This window comes from Protomyctophum parallelum (assembly GCF_964188405.1).
Source record: "Protomyctophum parallelum genome assembly, chromosome: 11".
NCBI classification, from domain to species: domain Eukaryota; kingdom Metazoa; phylum Chordata; class Actinopteri; order Myctophiformes; family Myctophidae; genus Protomyctophum; species Protomyctophum parallelum.
The window spans coordinates 11498615-11513167 of record NC_139707.1 but is presented as its reverse complement, the minus strand read 5'-3'; the positions used below and the strand labels follow the sequence as shown (position 1 = coordinate 11513167).

Sequence of the window (14553 nt, the reverse complement as noted above, 5' to 3'; positions counted from 1 at the left end):
TTCAGCTGATCGCTCTGTTTCACGTTGCATGTACAAAAAAGGTGCTATTGGGGAGGATGTTTTAAAATTCAAAGCTAGACTGCAAGTATTACCAACCAAGTACCCTATTGCCCCGAATGTACTAAGACGAGCCCCATTTTCCATGACTTAATTTGTGGAAAAAGAACATTGAATGTCAAATTGTCTATTCCCTGACTATAATACCATACATTTTTTAGGATATTTCCATTGGAGAAAAACAACAGTCTCATTCAGGCCAATAGGGTACAATCTGTAAATCTGGTATCCTGACATCCACACTCCACTCTGTCTAAACTACCATGATTGTGAACAACACCTAGAATCCATCGCACACATAACAAATCAAATGGATGTAGTTTTTTTTTATTATAATGCTCGCCAGTCGCCACGACCGTATTGTTGTTGACCTAGAGTCTGATGCAGCTCGGAAGTATATGCCATCCTAGTGCAGCAATGTATAAACATTCATGGGTGTTACCGCATTGGTTTAGCTCAAGCCCCCAAAGTGAGGCTCTCCAACGTCGAGGCGCTCGGCCCTAGTGGTAAGAGCGGGGACTGCAGGCGGACCTGTGGAGTTATGACGAGGAAGCTGGGGTTTAACATTGAGCACAACAATAATGCGGAAGTATAGACCGTTCTTGCGGGTGCTTCAAAAGCACTGAGCAACTTCCACTGAAAGGAAGCTATCACTCCGGTTCAGTCGCTATCCTTTTAATACTCTATGGTTTAGCTGTGAATGCGATGTCTTTGGCTAGCATCCCAAATACACCGGATGTTGTTTTTGTTGACACCATCAGTCACAAGGAGGTCCTGATTCTGGAGGTGTCTTTGATGTAGATTCGCCATACTGGAATATTTGGAAGCCCATGGCCGTGTACATAAACTGACCACGAGTGGCCTAAAAATAGCTGGCATGTCAAAGAGCAAAGCCAAACAGCTTGCCAAATACTGCTCTGTTTGGGCTTAGGAGGAGGTGTGTGAGTGTGTGTGTGTGCATGCACGTGGCGTGCACCCGTGTGTGTTCCATTTGATATCCTTCTATCACAGCAGCTCATGGAACTTTCTGCTGTGTTTGCACATTGTCGTACTTCACCCAGCAGATATGGCAGTTTTTTTTTGTCATTACTTGCGCGAGCAGAGCGCGCCAGTAATGTAATCGGCTGCGTACACCTTACAGTATGTCGGTGGTATCGCTCGGCCAATCAGGGATTGCCTGATGACGTATAACTATGGTACGTTTGGTTAGCCTGGTTAATAAACCAGACTAATATCGCACAGACCGCGGGATATTAGTCTGGGGAGGCTCAGCTTGGATTTCATTTCCAGGGAAACATTTTCTCTTTGACGCAATTGGTCAGAGCTACTGTCAGTCAAAGGTCTCAAGCATTGAAAGTCACTGTACCAAAGCCCGCCCATATTGCATACCGTGTCCCTATTGGGCGCCCACATTCTCTGGTGTAGGAAATGGGCGTACAATTGAGCCTCTCCAGACCGAAATCCGCCGGCAGGCAATTTATTTTTGCCAACGGCTGATTCGGTCTGGTTTATTAACCAGGCTAACGTTTGGTCATTGGCTGTGTGATCGCCCGGGGTATTATTTTCATAGCTCGACAGAGTGCATTTCTAGTTTGTCATGTTTTCAAAATCTCCGCTGGTGATTGTAATCCGTGGACAGCATGTGTCTCTGATGTCTTGGTGCAGTGGACAGATGGTTATTAAATGTAACTCCAGTTTCATTTTGTGTGCAGTGGGTGCATATAGTCTGTCTTCTCTAGGGAGGGGAGACATGGCCTATGACGGCCTTTCTCAATCGCAAAGACTGTGCTCACTGAGTATGTTAAGATTTGTCTTTGTTTTGGGTCGGTCACGGTGCTCAGGTATTCTGCCACGGTGTATTATCTGTTTAGGGCCAGATAGCATTCTAGTTTATTATCTGCTTTTGGGTTGCTTTCTTTCCAATGTACTGTCAGATAGCTTTCCCCTTTGCTGTCTTATAATTTGGTTATTTTCTCTCTCTCTCTCTCTCTCTCTGTCTCTCTCTCTCTCTCTCTCTCTCTCTCTCTCTCTCTCTGTCTCTCTGTCTCTCTCTGCAGATGTCACCAGTGATTATAGTTGAGTCTGTCTCAGGGGAAGGGTTAGATTTCCCTCATTCCTGCAGTGTCACTGCGCACACACACACACACACACACACACACACACACACACACACACACACACACACACACACACACACACCACACACACACACACACACACGACAGGGAAATCCCTGAGTGTGTCAAACCATAATTGAGTGCACAGACGATGATGGCTGACTGTAGGGGGGAGGGAGAGAGGAGAGAGAGACTGATCTCCAAGCTTAACGCACGAGTGATACGGGCAGTCATAGTTTTAGGGATCATAGCTTAGTTTTTATTCAGTTTTCAACTTTTCTTTTTCTTTTTTCCGGTAGGTTTTATTTAGTTTCGTCTGCGAAAGAAGGTTGTGGAGTGGACCAACAACATTTATGGTCATTTATTCAATTAATTCAAGTTTTATTTATTTTCTAAACTACACTGAGTAATTAAACTAATTTTCAGTGTCGTTGAGTAATACAATATCAAGTTAAAAAACATCACAATACATCAGAAGATCAGGAAAAGGAAAACAAAAGTTATACATGTGAATTACTTATATACAGTAGGTTACAATAAAGCTAAGACAAACTTCAAAACGATCTAAAAACAGTTACATATTGTGGGGATCTGTATATGCTCACCAAGGTTTTAAAACAACTCAGAGGTACAGTATGTGGTCAATTTTAATGTAGTTATTCCATGTATTTGGGCCACAGAAGCTAAAAGCAGATCTACCAAAGTTCAGAGTTAACTTTTGGTACCTTGAATTTGGGAAAATGACTTGATCTGGTGTGGTCGTTTTGGATCTGCTGTTTAGGTACGGGGGATTCAGAGTCTCTATGGTCTGGACTGATGCGCTTGAGTACCTAAAAAAACAGATCCAATTCATCGCCAAATCTCTTTTTTATATTCAATAAATACATTTTCCATCCATTCATGAGTTGTCCTGACTGAACCTTGGACCTATATGTAGCTGACCTGTTCTGACCTCATCAAACCCTGTACACTCACTGAAGACCATAGACTGTAAAAAAATATGGACAAAGCGTTCCCCGGGTCTGATATGGACATAAGATGTAGGCAGTTAGTCCTTGAATTGTAAATCGCCATCTTTCTAGATCCGTTTGGGCCCAGCTGGTAAGGATGTGACGGTTTGAAAATTACAAAACCGGGTCGATATTCAATAAAAAAATCGACCGAAACGGTTATACCGACTTTGGCCACTGGAGTAATTTTCGTTTTTTTCCATAGCGTGTAAAGACCATAATTTGGTGACAGATTTAACACATTTGTCTTTATTTCTCAATGCTCACACAAATGGAAACAAGCCATAGTGTTTTCTTGCCTACTTGGGATCAATTCTTTAAGCATTGTATTTGTATTAAACAATTAACGCATCGTGATCTGCACGCATCTGCACCAGGCCAGCTATATAGGGTCCATGAGTCTGAGTCCAAAACATATCGCTGTCGTGTCCAGTCCAAATGTGAGCAACTGTACCTACTGTTTAAAGCCACTGGCCGCTTGACTTTTCGCTGACGAGAAAACCCTCTCAGTCCCTGTCGCAGGGTAAACAAAACGTCATATAGCACATAATTGTGCCAGGGAGGAGGAGGAGGAGGCGGCGGCGCGGCTGTAACTTTCTCCAGGCCAATAATGGATTTAATCATTCCAAATAAGTCTCTCCATTCATTGCTACGGCGACAGTGAGACATGCTCGTCTCGCTGTCACTCGCTTAATTTAGTTTTGACTAACGCAAGCGCAAAGCAAACCTACTGCTGCGCTGTGCAGAAGAGCCATTGAAGTTGAAGTGAATGCGCTCAAAGATTTGCGACATTGAGGGGGCAGAAAACTGAGCGCTCGAGCACTGTTCATGCAGGAGTGAGACTAGTTGGAGTTTGAGAGTTGAGATTGTAGAGCTTGTAGATCTGTCTGTTTTATGCAGCGCACAATAAGAAATTACAGGCAGAGATGAAGTGAAGTTGAACAGCCAAGCAGCAGCAGCAAGCTACGCTAAGCTATTAAAGCTAAGCTAGCATCACCACCACCATGGCTGGTGTTGTGTTAGCTTAGCAGCTAAGCCTTAGCTTCTTGCAATGCTATAGCATTCTCACTGCGGTCTCACTGTGCTGTCTGCTTGGGGAGGAGAGGGGTTTCTACAGGCGGCTGCTACGACCAAATTGATTGTGTGCAACATGACAACTGTTTTAAAGTATTGTACAGTGACAACTATTGAAACTTTATTGTAAACAAACAACACTGCGTGGTCCACCCAGCTCCACCCCCCTGCCCCATTCACTTGAAACCTGACGTGGTGTGTGTGCTGGGCTGAGTGGGCTCCTGGCCGCTCTGCTGCAGGCAGCCAGCAGTGAGCCTGAGCACCGCGGCGAGCGTTGCGACCGCTTCCGTGGGTAAACATAAAAATACGGTTCGGTCGGTTTAAATAAATTAATCCGTTTTACTAGATGAAACCGGATCGTACCGGTTGAACGAAAAACCGTCACATCCTTACCAGCTGGCCATTGGCTGGCCCAGACACGAGGCAGGAGTTCCCCCCTTCTTCTTCGTTGTTTTGTTTTAGTGGTGCAACCACTCCTACAACCAGCAATGTCCGTGTACCTGTGTACTGTATCATGTGTACCTGTATCATGTATCAGTGGTCATGAGAGAGGACTCGAACGGGGGTGGCTCCCGATCATAGACTGTAACGGTAGCCACGGCCCCTCAGAACATACGCAACTTTATGGTATTTTTTTTAATATATGGACCATAATTTTCCAAAAAGAATATTATGACATGAGAAATGAGACTTTAAACTAGTGACTGGAAGAAGCAGAAAGTATTCATGACCATGTTTATTAAGGTAATACAGTCTAGGTGAAGTTGGGCCCAAATACATGGACCTCTATGAGATATGGGTTTTTTTGGGCCCAATGACAGCGCCACAACAGGCCATTATATGAACTTTCAGGAAGTCCTGATTCCCTTAGTGGCTTCACAAAATATCTGTCTGACTGCCCCCTGCTCAGACACACTCCATATATGGCCAATGTAAAATTCATTCCATATGTTGTGCCAAAGTGCCAGCTCTCCCCCAGCAGTCTGCCGTCTGCTGTCACCCAGGCGGATGCGTGCACGCCCTCGGGGCGGTCTTACTGGTAGTATACTACAGATTGTCCAAACAGCGGCAGTGGTTCAGCGGTTAGAGTGGCCGATATAGCGGCCCAGTTCGATCCCTGCTGTGGGCTCCCCCAGAGTTGGTGTCGAAATGTGTCCTCGAGCAAGACTAATTGCTCCGGTGTGTGTGTGTGTGTGTGGGACTGTGGGTGTGTGTGTGTGTGTGTGCGCGAGCGCGCACTGAGTCAGCGCTCTCTCTCCATGTGGTTGAGCCACACTGTGCCGATGATGTCATCACTCCAAGAAAAGCCTTACCTATTGAGAGAGAGAGAGAGAGAGAGAGAGAGAGGAGAGAGAGAGAGAGAGAGAGAGAGAGAGAGAGAGAGAGAGAGAGAGAGAGAGAGAGAGAGAGAGAGAGAGAGAGAGAGAGAGAGAGAGAGAGAGAGAGAGAGAGAGAGAGAGAGAGAGAGAGGAGAGAGATGAGAGAGAGAGAGAGAGAGAGAGAGAGAGAGAGAGAGAGAGATTTATGTCACTGAGACATTCTGTTTATGCACGCACACACACACACACTAATTCATTCTTACACACACATTGATACGTGTGTGTTGTCACTGTCACCATGACAGAGGCAGGCTATCAGGAAATGATGTCACCGCGACACTGTGAGTGGCATGGTTGATATAGTACAGTGTGCGTGCGTGTGTGTCTGAGTGAGAGTCTTTCTTCTTCGTACAAAAATAGAAATATGACATGACGGCACGCAGTGACAGTGACCTACCCCAAAGCCCAACCCCATAAACCCAACCCCACAGGTCAGTGACAGTGACCTACCCCAAAGCCCAACCCCATAAACCCAACCCCACAGGTCGTAGGAGTGTGGAGATGGGAGTGGATCGGCGGAAGTATCGGGATTTTGGCGGAAGTTCGATCCGCTCTAGGAAATAACGTAGACGCTTTACAAATCTGTTGCTGTGATTGGTCGGAAAATATGGTATCCGGGGGAAATACATCTGACGGATGTTCCGTCCGACACATTTGGCACTCTCTGTCTTAGGTTGTGACCAGGCTTTTCTCTCTGTCTTAGGTTGTGGCCAGGCTTTTCTCTCTCTTAGGTTGTGACCAGGCTTTTCTCTCTGTCTTAGGTTGTGACCAGGCTTTTCTCTCTGTCTTAGGTTGTGACCAGGCTTTTCTCTCTGTCTTAGGTTGTGGCCAGGCTTTTCTCTCTCTTAGGTTGTGACCAGGCTTTTCTCTCTGTCTTAGGTTGTGACCAGGCTTTTCTCTCTGTCTTAGGTTGTGACCAGGCTTTACTCTCTGTCTTAGGTTGTGACCAGGCTTTACTCTCTGTCTTAGGTTGTGACCAGGCCTTTCTCTCTTTCTTAGGTTGTGACCAGGCTTTTCTCTCTGTCTTAGGTTGTGACCAGGCTTTTATCTCTGTCTTAGGTTGTGACCAGGCTTTACTCTCTGTCTTAGGTTGTGACCAGGCTTTACTCTCTGTCTTAGGTTGTGACCAGGCTTTTCTCTCTGTCTTAGGTTGTGACCAGGCCTTTCTCTCTTTCTTAGGTTGTGACCAGGCCTTTCTCTCTTTCTTAGGTTGTGACCAGGCTTTTCTCTCTGTCTTAGGTTGTGACCAGGCTTTTCTCTCTGCCTTAGGTTGTGACCAGGCTTTTCTCTCTGCCTTAGGTTGTGACCAGGCTTTTCTCTCTGACTTAGGTTGTGACCAGGCTTTTCTCTCTGTCTTAGGTTGTGACCAGGCTATTCTCTTTGCAGATAAGTAAGGCTGGGACCGAGGCTATATTGATCCCAGGCTATACACACACACGCACGCACACACGATCACACACGTGCACACGCACACACATACTAGTCTCGTTCCCATTAGTGAACCAATCACTAGCAGATGTTCCTGTCCAGGCTGAGTATGACATCATCCTCTGTGATGCTGTTAAGTGTGTGTGTGTGTGTGTGTGTGTGTGTGTGTGTGTGTGTGTGTGTGTGTGTGTGTGTGTGTGTGTGTGTGTGTGTGTGTGTGTGTGTGTGTGTGTGTGTGTGTGTGTGTGTGTGTGTGTGTGTGTGTGTGTGTGTGTGTGTGTGTGTGTGCGCGCGCGCGTGCGGTAAATGGTGCAGATTGTGCATTATATTCACACACATTCATACACTGATGGCGGCGGAAACCATGCAAGGCACCAACCAGCACATCTGGAGCCCGGGGCCCCAACGTGTATTTCTGTTGGCTTAACCCATTCTGACCGGGCACCCATTTTGGTGTTGGCATCATGTCGTGCTTTAGCTATTGAAAAATAGCAGTCCTACAAGCTCATATCGCGCCACCGAGTGGCGCGATACGAGCTTGTAGGTCTGCTATTTCTTTTTTAAATCGAAGAACGACTGACATTTTTAGAATCTGATCTCAGGTCAGAATGGGTTCATCAGACCAGCGTGTGTCCAGTGGAAACCTCGTATGAATCTGATCTCAGAATGGGTTAACCAGTGTCTAACTTGACCTTTGTCCTGTGTTTGATTCGCATCAGAGATATCACAACGTACAGTAGCAGAGAAAGACTTGATGAGAGATAGCCCAGAAAGGCATTCATATAATGTGAACGTTGATGGTGTGAATGATGAGTGAATGCATAAACGTTATTGGATAAGGTTGGTGTGTGTGCTGGGTGGGTGGATGGTTATATCACTATGAAGGATGGTGTGTGTGCTGGGTGGGTGGATGGTTATATCACTATGAAGGATGGTGTGTGTGCTGGGTGGGTGGGTGGTTATATCACTATGAAGGATGGTGTGTGTGCTGGGTGGGTGGGTGGTTATATCACTATGAAGGATGGTGTGTGTGCTGGGTGGGTGGGTGGTTATATCACTATGAAGGATGGTGTGTGTGCTGGGTGGGTGGGTGGTTATATCACTATGAAGGATGGTGTGTGTGCTGTGTGGGTGGGTGGTTATATCACTATGAAGGATGGTGTGTGTGCTGGGTGGGTGGGTGGTTATATCACTATGAAGGATGGTGTGTGTGCTGGGTGGGTGGGTGGTTATATCACTATGAAGGATGGTGTGTGTGCTGTGTGGGTGGGTGGTTATATCACTATGAAGGATGGTGTGGGTGCTGGGTGGGTGGATGGTTATATCACTATGAAGGATGGTGTGTGTGCTGGGTGGGTGGGTGGTTATATCACTATGAAGGATGGTGTGTGTGCTGTGTGGGTGGGTGGTTATATCACTATGAAGGATGGTGTGTGTGCTGGGTGGGTGGATGGTTATATCACTATGAAGGATGGTGTGTGTGCTGTGTGGGTGGGTGGTTATATCACTATGAAGGATGGTGTGGGTGCTGGGTGGGTGGATGGTTATATCACTATGAAGGATGGTGTGGGTGCTGGGTGGGTGGATGGTTATATCACTATGAAGGATGGTGTGTGTGCTGGGTGGGTGGATGGTTATATCACTATGAAGGATGGTGTGTGTGCTGGGTGGGTGGATGGTTATATCACTATGAAGGATGGTGTGGGTGCTGGGTGGGTGGATGGTTATATCACTATGAAGGATGGTGTGTGTGCTGGGTGGGTGGGTGGTTATATCACTATGAAGGATGGTGTGTGTGCTGGGTGGGTGGGTGGTTATATCACTATGAAGGATGGTGTGTGTGCTGGGTGGGTGGGTGGTTATATCACGATGGAGGATGGTGTGTGTGCTGGGTGGTTGGTTATATGTTGTTCCAGGGACACCCCAGAAGCAAAGATTTGAAATGCGTTCGCTCTGGAAAAAGAAATATATATATTCAAAGATTTGCGCAACATTTTCATGATTTTTCAAAAATATTTTTCAACAGCTAAAGTATAGCATAATGCTTAAAACACCAAAAGGGGTTCCCGCCCAGAATGGGTTAAGCAGGGGCCGCATACGGGCCATGGGTTGAGTAGCGCTGTGACAGACAATGGGGACCGGCAACCAGGAAATGGATCAGTTTCAGATAGTCGATATATAAACCTGCTTGCCGTTTATATACAGTATCTACTACGGCAGAACCTACTATTTTTTAGAACAACTAATACCATTATGTTATATTAACCATGTTTAGTAATTTAAAACTGTTTTAGAATAACACTGATTGCGTCCTAGCCGCCGTACCTCCGCCTAGCGGAGCCGTCCTGAAAACCGTTTTTGCTCAACCCATTTAGACCTGAGGACGATTCTACAAATTCCTTCTAAATCCTACACAGTTTTCTGAAAAACCCTATGTTTCTATGTCAGTGGTGCTCAACCTCTTTCATGTCAATGACCACGAATCCAGTCATAAAATAGCCGATCTACAAGCTCACACCATCTACTATGTAAAAATCGGGTGTAGACAAATCGCACACGCGTGCTCAGATCAGACGCGAGCTTTCCGTCGAGAGTCAAATTAAGTCACGACGATGGAGTGATCTCGCCGTACGTACGTTCTTTTTTTTGTCTACGCCACTATGATAAATGAGGGCCACTGACCTGATGGGGGGGTGGTGTGTGTGTGTGTGTGTGTGCCTGTCGAGGGGAGGGGGTGTCCCTTGTCATTTGTTTCCTGGGGGTGTAGCGCCATATGCTTCTGTGATCAACAGCTACTGTGCACGTACGCACACACACACACACACACACACACACACACACACACACACACACACACACACACACACACACACACACACACACACGGAAACAGCGTGTTTGTGGTGAACAGCTGGGATGGAGAAAACATGTGCTCATGGATCAAAGGTGTGTGTGTGTGTTTGTGTGTGAGCACGTTCCTTCACTCTCCTCTCCTCTCCTCTCCTCTCCTCTCCTCTCCTCTCCTCTCCTCTCCTCTCCTCTCCTCTCCTCTCCGTTTGGCATTATTTAACACCAGATGGTTGCAGTACAATAACAGTTATGTAAAACGTGTGTCCCTTGCCAGTCCTGCTGTGTGTGTGTGTGTGTGTGTGTGTGTGTGTGTGTGTGTGTTTGTGTGATGGTGTTATAGTGCCTGATTCATACTTATCCGCGTGAAATATCCGATCTATCGGATATTTATCGGACACCCACCACGCACAATCAGAAAATCTTGTCCCTCCCATTTAGTTCTACTGGATCTCTTCTCCACTCGTCCCTCCCTAACATTTAGTTCTACTGGATCTCTTCTCCACTCGTCCCTCCCTAACATTTGAGTCTTGTTTGTATATGTTGACTAAATTGGCAATACATTTAGTCTTATAGTTTAGTCATCATAGCTTTCTTTCTTTTTTTTTTCTTTTTTAAGCTAGTCAACCAACATTTTCTGTCATAATTCTGAGGGTTTAAGTCTAAAACTAGAGTAAAATATGGACTAGTGGAGAAGAGATCCAGTACGTAGAACTAAGGTCATTTCATGCTTGGTTGCACTCCTAAAATAGCAGATCTACAAGCTCACAACATAACTACTTCAACTTTCCCAACACTGCATTCAAGTAATTCTATCTCTCTCTCTCTCTCTCTCTCTCTCTCTCTCTCTCTCTATCTCTCTCTCTCTCTCCCCCCCCCCCCCCCCCCAGGGTCCTTCAGGAGTGATGGCATCAAGGCGTCCGATGTACTTCCTGCACTAAAAGAGAAGATAGCGTTTGTTTCAGGTGAGTCTGTGAGACGTGCAGGACGTCTCTATAGCCCCACACACACACACACACACACACACACACACACACACACACACACACACACACACACACACACACACACACACACACACACACACAGGGAAATAAACTAGAATCTAATCAACTAGAATGCTATCGGCAGAATACACCTTAGGGCTGTCAGTTCACCTCTATAATCCCATTCGAATTTCATTGCTTTATTATTTTTAATATTCGAAAATGTACATCATTAATTTTTAGCGTATAATACACATAATACCAAAGTTTGTTCATTAAAAAAATCACCCCTGTGTGAAGTGAGCAACTCCGTGTGCTCACGTCACCCCGACATGCACCTTTTCACATGCTGGAAGGCAAGAAGCGGCCGGGTGGGATTTCACAGTGGTAGATTCGTTACTCCAATACATTTAGCGAGCGGGTAAAATAAATTCTATTTCATTCATATTGTAACGACCCGGCGAAAGACCCGGCCGTAACTTGCTCCTCCAAGGGAGCTAGCTCTCTTGGCGCGGCTTGTTTCTTGCCTTGTCCACTGAGTTGGAGGCCGGGGTTCGACTCCAGCTCAGGGTGCTAAACATTACAATATTATGAAATTGGTTCTGACAGACCTAATACACCGTGCCTGAGCTCTGTTCTGACAGACCTAATACACCGTGCCTGAGCTCTGTTCTGACAGACCTAATACACCGTGCCTGAGCTCTGTTCTGACAGACCTAATACACCGTGCCTGAGCTCTGTTCTGACAGACCTAATACACCGTGCCTGAGCTCTGTTCTGACAGACCTAATACACCGTGCCTGAGCTCTGTTCTGACAGACCTAATACACCGTGCCTGAGCTCTGTTCTGACAGACCTAATACACCGTGCCTGAGCTCCGTGACCCACCCAAAACAAAGAAACATCTTGACTATAGGTACAGACTCAGTGAGCACAGTCTTGCGTTTGATAAAGGCCGCCATAGGCAGACCTGTCTCCCTCCCTAGAGAAGACAGACTATGACCCGTCTCCCTCCCTAGAGAAAACAGACCTGTCTCCCTCCCTAGAGAAGACAGACTATGACCCGTCTCCCTCCCTAGAGAAGACAGACTATGACCTGTCTCCCCCCTAGAGAAGACAGACTATGACCCGTCTCCCTCCCTAGAGAAGACAGACCTGTCTCCCTCCCTAGAGAAGACAGACTATGACCTGTCTCCCTCCCTAGAGAAGACAGACTATGACCCGTCTCCCTCCCTAGAGAAGACAGACCTGTCTCCCTCCCTAGAGAAGACAGACTATGACCTGTCTCCCTCCCTAGAGAAGACAGACCTGTCTCCCTCCCTAGAGAAGACAGACTATGACCTGTCTCCCTCCCTAGAGAAGACAGACCTGTCTCCCTCCCTAGAGAAGACAGACTATGACCCGTCTCCCTCCCTAGAGAAGACAGACTATGACCTGTCTCCCTCCCTAGAGAAGACAGACCTGTCTCCCTCCCTAGAGAAGACAGACTATGACCCGTCTCCCTCCCTAGAGAAGACAGACTATGACCCGTCTCCCTCCCTAGAGAAGACAGACTATTACCTGTCTCCCTCCCTAGAGAAAACAGACCTGTCTCCCTCCCTAGAGAAGACAGACTATGACCCGTCTCCCTCCCTAGAGAAGACAGACTATGACCCGTCTCCCTCCCTAGAGAAGACAGACTATGACCCGTCTCCCTCCCTAGAGAAGACAGACTATGACCCGTCTCCCTCCCTAGAGAAGACAGACTATGACCTGTCTCCCTCCCTAGAGAAGACAGACTATGACCAGTGGCATAACTAGACGTCACTGGGCCCTGACACAGGCTGATCAGCGAGTCCCCGCCGCGATCGAAATATCCCAAACAGACTGACTGTTTTCTTGCTTATAAACAGCGCAGCGGGGCACTGTGCAACAGCTGTGACGGACGGTGAACAGAGTAGCGGCTGCAGGCTGTAAAAACAAGCCCCAAACTGCGTTTTGGTTCATAAACAGCGGCGCACTGTACAATTGTAGTTGTGATTTGTGCACGTACCTGGCTGTCGGGACTCGAGACTGGGAAAGCCCACTGCATGCACACTCGCAGCGTGCCACAGACACTACTGACTTCCTTCACGTTATGAGACTATCCAGCCCTACGCTCTAACAGAGCTGTGAGGAGGGAGGCGGGGCCTTAGTGTACATGGTATGGTGTGTGGCTGTGTGTGCTATAGCAGCAGCCACCACCAGGCTCCGCCAAACTTTGTTCAACTCAACTGTCATTGCATCTCTGTATTATCATTTTATTTTACAGAGGTCAGAGTCATGAAACCAGTATGTAACTGTCAGATATTTCTATCACTGCTTTGTGTGTGTGTGTGTGTGTGTGTGTGTGTGTGTGTGTGTGTGTGTGTGTGTGTGTGTGTGTGTGTGTGTGTGTGTGTGTGTGTGTGTGTGTGTGTGCGTGTGCGTGTGTGTGTAGGGGGAAGAGATAAGCGGGGGGGTCCCATCCTGACGTTCCCGTCCAGAAGTAACCACGACAGAATAAAACAAGAAGATCTAAGAAGACTGGTGACCTACCTGAGTACTGTCCCCAGGTACACACACACACACACACACACACACACACACACACACACACACACACACACACACAGGGGGTTCACGGTCATCCTAGACATGCTGTTTGACCCCTCCCCCTCTGTATGTAACTCCTCCCCATATGTATTTAACTCCTCCCCCTCTGTATGTAACTCCTCCCCATATGTATGTAACCCCTCCCCCCCCAGTGAGGACGTGGTGAAGCCTTAGAGTATACATGAATAGAGAAGGCACCCAGAGGAAATCCTGAGGCGCAATGGACATAGTGGCCAAATTTGTCATTGCAGCTCGAGCCAGCGCTGGTCCGTTGACTATCATTGCGCACGTTCATGTGTTTGGGGCCATGATACGTGAACGAATGTTTCATACGTGAACACGCACAAACGGCACAATGATAGTCAACGGCAGCGCGTTCATGTGTTTGGGGCCAATCCATCCCAGAATGCACTCTGTTCCCACACGGAAGGAGGAGTGAAATCGCCTCATGCGCTTTTGAGCAACTTAATGCAAATGGGAGGAGAACTCGGGTGTCTTCTCTATTCATATATACTCTAAGGATGAAGCGGGGGTTCACGGTCATCCTAGACATGCTGTTTAACCCCTCCCCCTCTGTATGTAACCCCTCCCCCTCTGTATTTAACCCCCCTCTGTATTTAACTCCTCCCCCTCTGTATGTAACCCCTCCCCCTCTGTATGTAACTCCTCCCCCCAGTGAGGACGTGGTGAAGCGGGGCTTCACGGTCATCCTAGACATGCGGGGGTCCAAGTGGGACCTGATCAAGCCTCTCCTGAAGACCCTGCAGGAGGTGTTCCCTGCAGAGATCTGCATGGCTCTGATCATCAAACCAGACACCTTCTGGCAGAAGCAGAAGACCAACTTTGGCAGCGCCAAGTTCACCTTCGAGGTCGGTCATGTTAATGTCCAAATCTGTTTGTTTTTCTTATCCCACGATATTGTAACCTGTTGCCCATAAGTAACGCCCCCTAAACACCATTATACCAAGTTTAATTAAATAAGGTTAGGAAGCGAAGACCGTACGGTAAGGAAAGAGACATGCGCAATTGAGACCAAGGAAGC

At 47.1% G+C, this 14553-nt stretch overlaps 1 protein-coding gene across 1 annotated transcript in view; it reads left to right on the top strand.

Moving 5' to 3' along the window:
• The window catches only part of LOC310866889 (kalirin-like), a gene marked incomplete at its 3' end in the record, with an annotated part of 31166 nt that overhangs the window by 10577 nt on the left and 6036 nt on the right, over positions 1-14553 (top strand). Inside the window, exons 2-4 of the mRNA XM_083776685.1 lie at positions 10803-10877; positions 13357-13471; positions 14188-14380. Coding sequence (XP_083632811.1) covers positions 10803-10877; positions 13357-13471; positions 14188-14380 — 383 coding nt within the window. The remainder of the gene's footprint in view (positions 1-10802; positions 10878-13356; positions 13472-14187; positions 14381-14553) is intronic.